Below are 10,000 nucleotides of genomic sequence, written 5' to 3'. Positions count from 1 at the left end.
ACTGTACAGAAGTAATCATATATTGCTCATTTACATTTGTTTTCTTATACTGTACACGAAATTCTGTGAATAATTTGTTTTTATTATTCCTTGTCGCATAATTATGGCCAATAATGGTCATTATGACAGGTTGCTTGTATGATGAGCATGTGTTGGGTACTCTGTTACTGAAGGTATTCGCAGTGATATGAGATTTCAGGGATCAATGTATACTGTAATGGGGTCTTACTTTATCATTTATACACACACACACACACACACACACATACACATATACACACATATATATATATATATATATATATATATATATATATATATATATATATATATATATATATATGTGTGTGTGTGTGTGTGTGTGTGTGTGTGTGTGTGTGTGTGTGTCCATGTGTGTGTAATATAATATAAAGGATCGATAAATAACTTTGAGGTATTGTTTTGCAGGTTTTGCAAACGGTGCCATGGGACAAAGTAAGGATCCACGTAATGGACGTGGAGTCGGACAAGATCCCCGAGGGCAGAGATTACCTCATTCGCTACATGGAGGACAGAGGCTACAAGTACCTTGGCACTAGAACTATCGATGCCTTCTTCGTCTCGTCTGAAGTATGGAACAACGTCCTGAAAAAAGTCAATCCTTTATAATAGCAATGATTTCATGATGGCACTAACTTTGATAGCGCTGACTTTATGATAGCGCCGACTCTGTGATAGCACCGACTCGACTTAATGCTTTTCTATTTTGTGTTTGTTACCTGCGAGTCTTATTCTAATAAATATTAAAATAGTCAGTCGTATGCTTATGCTCATCATAAAAAACACACACACACAGCTAGTTAACTACTGCGATCGATTATTGCATTCAGGTAAGGAAAGACGAAGGCTATAGTGTCAATAAAATGACGTTATCCGTAAAAATGACCAGTAGATTTTAGATATATATTTCAGTCCAAAAAGCTGTAGACGTTTAAACACTAGGTTATGATGGTAAAGGTGAGTCTATTCCAGCTCTAATAAATGTTTCTAAATTCCACAAATATATGTCTGCGTGAGAGGAAAAGTTAATATACTTTTGTAGCTGGATGGATTGATATTCTATCATTCTGATACCCCGAAGGCGCATTCGAATCTCCTCTCGGATGTCAGAAGTTTTCATTACTTTCGTCTTGGGATCTAGGATTAGCAGTGACAAGAGTGCCCAAAGAGGGGAGAAATCGATAAGTTAAGATGGCATAGACATCCCTAACTGCATAAGGAGTCTTATCCAGATAAATCTAGTGGAGATGACAAAGAGCTGCAACACTAATAAAGTCAATCTCGTTATGGAAACAGTCTATGTCAACGAAGTTTTTGCTGTGTTCAAAACTTGACCTTTACCCTCACTCTCATGCTTATCCTATATCTAAACAATGTGAACAGAAATTATGCCATTTTACTCTGTCAGATGCTGAGGAACCTGGTCTTTGCTGGCTGTGCCATGAATTACAAAAAAAAAAAAAAAAAAAAAATTGCGCGAGGGCCGACTCGTGCCAAGGCCGTATTTATGATGAATTTTACTGAAAGAAACGGACCAGGATCAGAGCTGTGTGCATGATGCGTAGTGAAGTTATGAATGGAACAGGACTGATGGTTTATATACAATGAATATTACAAAAATGGACTTGACATGTCTAGTAGTTTGTGTATGACATGCCTATTATGGACCAGGCTCAGTGCTTTATATATGTTGCATAACTCAGAAATGACTCTCACTCCAAACTGAAGCATTGGATATGTTGCAAGAATTCTGAGAATTCAGTGTACGTACTGGTCAGCATAATGGCATAATGTTGTGGCCTTCCACTGGCACTTTCCAAGACAACCACATATAGTAGCTTCTTCAGTCGCATTATTTAGAAATGATTATGGGGATCAGGTTTTGTTCGTGACCCTCACACTTCATCACCAATCTCTCTCGTCTGATTATGGTTTAAAGTAAAAGCTTACCAACAAAGTATCATATTACTGCAATTCATCTCGTCAGCAATGGCAAGCATACTGCATTTAAAACACGAAATATGAACAAGGGTTACAATATGAAACAATGAGTGGGGGTATCACATCAGCACTTATCTACGTGTGAACAGCAGCTGACTGCAACCCAAATGCTGTTTTCACTACCACGCATGATATGGGCAAAATTTTCCTTTTAGGAGAAGCAAAGTGAAAAATAAAGGGTAAAAGCTTTTACCAAGGAAAGTCTGATAAATTTTACATGAATGAATTGGTAGCAAATACCCACTTTGTTTCCCATTTAGATTTTCTCCAAAAAAGTTCCATACATTAGTACTGTAATATTTTCCAGATGAAAGTCTTGAATTACAAAGTTTTATACATAGAGCGAGTTTATAAAGGCGTATTTTTTTCCTCCCTGCGGAGGTGTAAAATACTTTCAACCATAATCACATTTTAGAGTTGAAAATATGATTTTACTGTTTTGATGTGTGACTGGACGTTTCTGGGGTCCATTTAGTTTGCAAATAAGTGGTTTAAGAACTACTGGATCCCCATTATCTCCTATCACTCGGGGGGACACAGTAAGAAAGTGGAATCTTTGGGTGGGGCAAAGCAGAACGAGTGAACCAGGTCCTTACCTAGAGGGGCCTGGACCTCAACTTAAACTAACCTAAATGGGAGGGTTCTTACCTAGCGAGGGCCAAACTAGGGCACCATGGCCCTATTAGACTGGCGGGGTGAGATGTGTATGTATCTAAGACTTGCACTGTACTGATCGCCTCGCTGCAGGTGAAGAACCACAAACACTTGGAATTGAGAAACAAAAGCTTTTGAAGCTGACTGGAACATAGATCAACTTACACCTGTGAGAAGGCAAAAACTGACACTGCTTTGAGAGAAGTGATGGATCAGGTTGATCCTGACATTAACTTTTCTAGAAAGGAACACTTGAACTCCCAGGCCAATCGGGATGATATTCAGTGTGATCATACTGAGTTCAGTTGGTGTCTTGTGGAAATGTTTCCAAATGTTTCTTGATGAAGCTGTCATATCTAAGTGTTTTAACTCTTTTTTTTCTTCTTAGTTTGGAATATTGTTCTCCAGTAAGGTCTTTAGATGCTGACCTTCATCTCAAACTCTTGATGTTTACTTGTGGCACAGATGTCAAGCGAGTTTATTGCATAAAATGCAATAAACATTCTCTGCACTCATCTTTACCTGTCCTAGCCGTTTTTGCTTGCAATACTAAGTGGTCTGCTGCTGCAAAGTGTCTTTTTGTATTATCAGTTTTAATACTACTGAGTTTACTAGAGGTTTTACTTTGGCTACAACTAAAATGTGGAATGGTTTGCCTAATCCAGTTGTGGAGTCTTCTGATCTCCAAAAGTCTAAGCAAGGAGCAAATTCATTCTTATTTTCTGCTGACGTTTCCTGAATTCGGGCGTATCGGTTTTATTGTCTATTCCCTCATGTGACCTTTTCCTTTACCTCTTCTTTTTTTGCAGCTGATTTCCCTTTGGAGCCCTCATGGGTTGACCATCTTTCATACGGGTTTTCAGCTGAAGATTTATAGAAAGATTTAAGGAAAGAAAGAAAGGAAAGGGGCTGCATATGTGTTGCGTTTGCTGTAAAAAAAATATTTTGATTCATGTGCAGTTTATCCCAGTTTAATATTATGTTCTATTAATCGTTTATGATAAGAGTACGTGTTGTAAATTCACGATTATGCAAATGCGCACATGTTTTCTCAACAGTAAACCATTGCTGTAACCTTGATTATAACGACAGATATTCTTTCAGCCCCTACATTTCAATTAATTCCTTAGTGGCTCCTTCGGCATCTTTATGAAATTGAAATTAGTGTTTTTTTTTTTCCATGTGCGTTCACTTGGTGATGGATCTATTTTTTGCCAGAAATAAACTTCTGTAACTTAGGAACATGAAATTGTTGATAGCTAAGCTGGGTCAATAAAGACGAACAACAAGAAAATTGATTAGCCTAGCAACCACTTCTTGGAAGAAGTGGCACACATTTTCTATCTGTTAACCCCCATACATAAGTTTAAATGATGCCAACTATTCAGTATTTAAGGAGTAAGGTGAACACAGTACAAATCTGCCAGCCTGCAGCTGTTCTTGAAAACCAGCCATACTGAAACTGCGTAGGAACACTTGTGAGTAAAGGAGTCAACACCTGTATACAGATAAGGTCAGCTGTAGCAGGTTGCCGTCAGACAGATAAAATGTGCCACGTCCCTCTGGATGTGGTTAACAAGTCATGTAGTTCTCAGGGTCTTTGTCTTTATCTTATCTAGCTCGGTTATTAACTTTTATGTTCAAAGTTAATGTAAATTATCTCTGAAGAAATAAAATAGATTCATCACCACGTAAATGCACATGGACAGAAAACGAGTATTTTTGAATTTCATAAAAATGGTGAACAAAGCATCTTTAAGATTTAAGGGAACAGGTGAACACATACAGATACAGTAATGTGTGCACATAAAATTCCTTTCCATCTCTCTAAATATCTATATATCTGTATATGCCTATATATATATATATATATATATATATATATATATATATATATATATATATATATATATATATATATATATATATATATATATATATATATATATTATAAAAAGTATATTGAAAGTGTATCTTTCTAGAATGTTGTGTTTGTATTTATAATTGTAGTATGGTTTTTTCTATATTTATATGAAGTGAAGTATGCAATTTTGATATAAGTGTTCTGTGTTGTTAAATAATAATAATTATTGAAATCTTTGTAATGTTAAATCTCACATGAATGAATAATTCAGATAATTTAGTAGCGGGAGAGAGATCACTTCATATTTTTTTATGACTTTATTGCCATGTGGTTGTTTGGTCATGGGATCACTTTTATTGTGATTCGAGCGGTAAATCACATCAACAAATGAGATAAGAGAAGGGCGCTTGGTCCAGCAAGCATTTTTATGTTAAGGCACGTTGGGCAACACTTTGTCCAATGCAAGAGACGGTCAGGGTAGTCTTGCTAAGTATTGCACAATGATCTCTTGTCTGAGAGAGGGCCACGTGGGTTTTTGAAGATGTACCATTCTGTCTTAGTGTCACAAGGGTTCAATGGGTAATATTCATGTTAAGACGAACGATTGCATCAAAGGACGTGTAAATTATGTCACAAAGATTCTGGACATGTCCCGAGTGATCACGTCAGCTTTGGCCCAAAACTTTTTGCATTTAAGATGGCGTCATCTAGCTTCAGTAGAATATTTTATGGGTTTTAATTTTTGATTGCAAAAGTACATTTGTCATGCTGATTCTAGAGACCTTTTGTGCTGGTTCTCTCTCTCTCTCTCTCTCTCTCTCTCTCTCTCTCTCTCTCTCTCTCTCTCTCTCTCTCTCTCTCTCTCTCTCTCTTAAAAAAGTAAAATTATAAAGTAATGTAAAGTAACTAATTGTCAATCACCCCGTTTTAGTAACTTATAGTGAGATTTGATATTTAGCATTGAAGCAGTGTGTATGTGTGAAACAGGTGCCTTTTCAGGAATACGGTATTTATTTGTAACAACCAGAATTGCAGTTAACAGGTATTGTTATTAAAATTTATACCATGCTATATACTGAAGTGTTTAAATAAGTGATTGGTAGACCAGTCAGTATATAAAGGGATTTGTACCAGAGTGAATTTACATTTACATTTCATTTTCATGTTTTTTTATATTTGTGCGTTCTTATTGCCATTTAAATTATTTGTGCAATTCCTTTTAAATTTAATACTTTTACATATTTTGTGTGTTTGCAATCTCTTAGTTTTTTCGAGATGCTTAATTAATTTTGTTTCACATATTAACATTTTGGTGATTTAATTTTGTTTCATGATTTTATTTAAGAGTTAAGTTTGTGTTTCCAAGTAATAGTAATTTTTCTTTAAAGTAAAATTGTGAATTTTGATTTATTAATTTTGAATTAAAAATAAAGATTTTTACTTAAAGTTTTACAATAGTGTTTCATTTATTGATCACCAGTTATAGGAATAACTTTGTGAATAAATTAGTGACATAAGTCTTGTTCCTTCAGTTTTGTAAAGTGACTCTGATTGAGGAGACAGTTACAGTTGTTTGATGGAGTGATGCCCTTTGGTTAACTTTAGTATATATATTGTTACCCCACAATTATTTTGATAAACTTTAGTATATTTTGATACCTCACAGTGCTGATCATTTTTTAAGGGATCACTATTGCGTTTGAGTACTCAGTCATATTTTTATGTCATGAGAGTTCAAGTATCTGGCTGTAGTGAGGTAAGTGTAATAACCAGGTATTTGGAACACTTTGTGACAATATTAGAACACTTAGCTATAAATTCTTACTCTATAAGGAACTCGGGTAGTTTTAAAGATAACATTATTAAAAAGGATTCTCAATTATACATGGTTAGCCTGGATATGGAATCTTACAAACGTCCCTGAGGGAGACACCATCGAGATTATTCTTAATAACCTTAGGGAGAGACCATCGATTTGGGACCACCTTGATGTGGTGAGGGGGCTCTTGAACTCCAGGAATCGCTCCCAGGTTTGAGTCCAAGAGTCCCATAGAATTAATTTTTGTGGAATTTTCCACATTTGCTAAAATTTATTGGACCTGATAAACAGGAAAAGATATTGTAACTGGAATTGGGTTTATTTTTGAAGCTAAATAGTGGGAACTGTGGTAGGACCATCAACTGCCCGATAATGTTCGGACCTAAGAGATATCAGGCAGAACTATTCTTTAGGGCTGGACCACGGATTCCAGGGGGGTCTGGTTTTGGGGATAGGACTCTCAGCATTCTAGAGTGGGGATGATAGTATTCTCGTAATACCTTCGGTCCTAGCAAGCAGGCTTGGCTTACACTTGGGCCACTATAATCATGTTGTGCCATCCCCTGTGGGGTAGGGTAGGGACGCAGACATTTGGGAGTCAGTTCTCACTTGTGCCATTGGTGGAAGAATAATCCACATGAAAGGCTGATGATATCATTTTAAGGTTTTCGGGTTTAAATTATTTTTTACCCCTCTCAAAATCTTTATGTCTAGCATTTATAAGGCTTCAAATATCCCTGGACCCTCTGATGGTGCTGTTCTGGCACAGATGGCGACCTCTGCACCCACCTTGGAGATTGAAATTTCTCCAAATGTTGATGATTTCTCCAAAACTAAATTGACAAAAAGCAGCAATAACAAATATCTTGATCCCCCTCCTGACTTCTCCTCCCCTGCACCCTCTAGCCATACATCATTGATGAGGACTTCAAGCAAGGACACGACTTCTCTAAGAAATCTTCATCCAAAATTAAATCCTCAACACAGCCAGGTTGTGTGAAAAATTTGAGAATGCTCCATATCGAAGACTTACCAGTCTGTTGTGATTATGAAATGATCTCGACAGCTCTGAAATCATGTGAAACTGTTGTAGAAATCAGGATGAACTTTATTGATATTGAATGTAAATGGGAAGCGTGGGCTACCTTTAGTAGCCATGATGTGGCTCCAAAGGCTAGTAGTATAATCAGTGCCATACAAATAGGTCAAGCTACAGACAAAGTTCCCAAAGATATGGACGTTTATATGCCATCCAAATGGGCTCAGGATAAACCAGAGAGAAACCAGAATGCAGAAATAAGGGCTCCTAAACCTCCTATGTGGGTGGTAGCTTCAGCCAAGGAGGAAAATTATAACTATAAATTTTGCAGGTTTCTTCAGAAAAAGGTGGGAGGAATATAGAGTGGTGATATTTCTCGTTTTGGGAAGAACACCGTTCTTATTCATGCCAAATCCACAACCCAAGCATATATGGTGACCTTGTTGGACATAAAAAATGATGAAATGATTACGAAGATCAAGCCCCACTTAAGCTTTAGTTATGGGAGAGGAGTACTATTTGATAGACCTTTATGACTTCACAGAAGAAGATATTCTAGAAATGAGTCCACTTCAGTTTGGAGAATGAAAAAGGCAGGCATTGATAATAAGATAATTTTAACCATTGTAGACTCTGAAATATCTTCTCATGTCATATTTGAAAATAAAAGGGTACGAGTACGTCCTTTCCAGCAAAGACCAATGTAGTGCTATCATTGCTTTGAGTTTGGCCATCCATCAAAAAACTGCAAAAATGCTAAAATTTGTATAAACTGCTCTGGCGTTCACCATGGTGATGAATGTAATAGAAAAGCAAAATGTGTTAATTGTCAACTGGAACATAAATCCAATAACAAAAATTGTGAAATTTACAAATTTGAACTGTCTGCACTAAACAAAGCCAATGCAGAGCATATAAGTATCGGTTTTGCAAAAAGACAATTAGGACAACACCGAGGAGCTACGCTGAAGTTCTTAACCCACTACCCCTATCTGCCACTAGGGGTGCAGTGGCAGCACCCTCTAATGTAGCAGGTGCATCGACCCCTGTGGTAGTGGCCCAGCCATCTGGGTCAGGTGCTCTGCCTGTTGTGACTAGAGCACAAGCCTCCAAAGAGGATAAGATGGCACTTACCCCAACCACCTTGGAATTGTCTCAGGCAGAGTCTCTGCCTGATTTAATGGAGACTGAGGAGTAAAATCACCAAAAGGTGAGACATTCCCCCTCATCCTCTCCTCCAATTAGACATGCATCACTTAGTAATAGATACGAAGTACTAAGCTCGATGCAAGAACCTCAACCAGAATTTAAACAAATTGACAAGAAAGGGAAACAAAATGACACCAGTAAATCAACGGATAATAAACCAAACCTGTCAAGACCAGTCCTCTCCAAATCATCTCTTGATAATACTCATAAACAAAAGAGAATAAATGAGAAGGCTCCATTCAAGGGCTTTCCACCAAGCCCAAAAAATAGTTTTCACGTCAATACTACAATGGAATTTTAGAGGTCATCCTGGGTTAAATTACAGCATGTATAATTCTCCACCACCAATCGTAGATAGAGCTAAGGGAGGTGCAGCAATTATTGCCCATATGTCGTTGCAACACTCCTTGCTATCAATTAATACTCATCTCCAAGCTGTAGCAGTAACTTTCATTTTAGACAAGCAAATTGCAGTTTGCTCCATCTATCTTCCTCCTGATTTGGATTTCACTTATAATAATATTCATTTACTGATCAATCAGCCTCCTACTCCTTTCCTCCCCCTCGGTGATTTTGATGCTCACAACCCCATATAGGGTTGGAACACGACAGATGCCAATGGTAAGATGTTGGAGGATATTATGGATGATCATAATATCACTATACTCAATAATGGAGTCATGACTTACCATAAAATCTACTCCAATACTTATCCGGCTATTGATCTGAGCTTTTGCTCGTCTAGTGCTCACATTGATTATGAATGGTTTGTAAGTGAGTATCCAAATGGGAGTGACCACTTTCCAATTCATATAAAAACAGTTAAGAATCAGCCCTCTGAGTCACCTCTCAAATGGAAGGTAGATGAAGCAGACTGGAAGAAATTTAGCGAGTCTGTTCTCATGGACATGAATGTAAACTTATTTCCATCCATCTCAAGAGGCATATAATTACTTCAGTGACACCACCATCAACAGTGCAATTGCCTCTGTTTCAAGAACAAAAGGGAAGCCCTCTAGACCAGCAGTTCCTTGGTGGAACAAAACCTGCAGTAGTATGAGAAAGATCACTAGAAAATGCTACAAAAAGTACAATAGGATTGGAACTGCCCAAGCCAAAGTTATTTACCAACGTGCTGTGGCCAAGCAAAATAAATATTTTAAAAAAGCAAAAAGAGAGTTATGGATGTACTACATTAATGGAATTAGCTCAAAAACACCGTCCAAAATGATTTGGAATTTAATTAAAAACAATATGGCAAGTTTGTCCCTGAACATCTGCCTACCCTTAAGATAAATGGTGACCTAATCACCCAACCAGAGAGGGTCGCAGAAAAATTAGAACATGTCTCGAGAATATCGAGTAATGAGAACTA

General features: G+C 37.1%; 1 protein-coding gene across 1 annotated transcript in view; it reads left to right on the top strand.

Annotated features, from left to right (window-relative positions):
- Window positions 1-791, top strand: part of LOC136842999 (protein Star-like) — a 22,439-nt gene extending 21,648 nt beyond the window's left edge. Inside the window, exon 7 of the mRNA XM_067110991.1 lies at window positions 448-791. Within this exon, the coding sequence (XP_066967092.1) occupies window positions 448-648 (201 nt within the window). The 3' untranslated portion in view covers window positions 649-791. The remainder of the gene's footprint in view (window positions 1-447) is intronic.
- The last annotated feature ends 9,209 nt before the right edge of the window (window positions 792-10,000 follow it).

The sequence above is a fragment of the Macrobrachium rosenbergii genome, chromosome 10 (genome assembly GCF_040412425.1).
Source record: "Macrobrachium rosenbergii isolate ZJJX-2024 chromosome 10, ASM4041242v1, whole genome shotgun sequence".
NCBI lineage: Eukaryota > Metazoa > Arthropoda > Malacostraca > Decapoda > Palaemonidae > Macrobrachium > Macrobrachium rosenbergii.
This window is presented reverse-complemented; position numbering and strand designations above follow the sequence as displayed.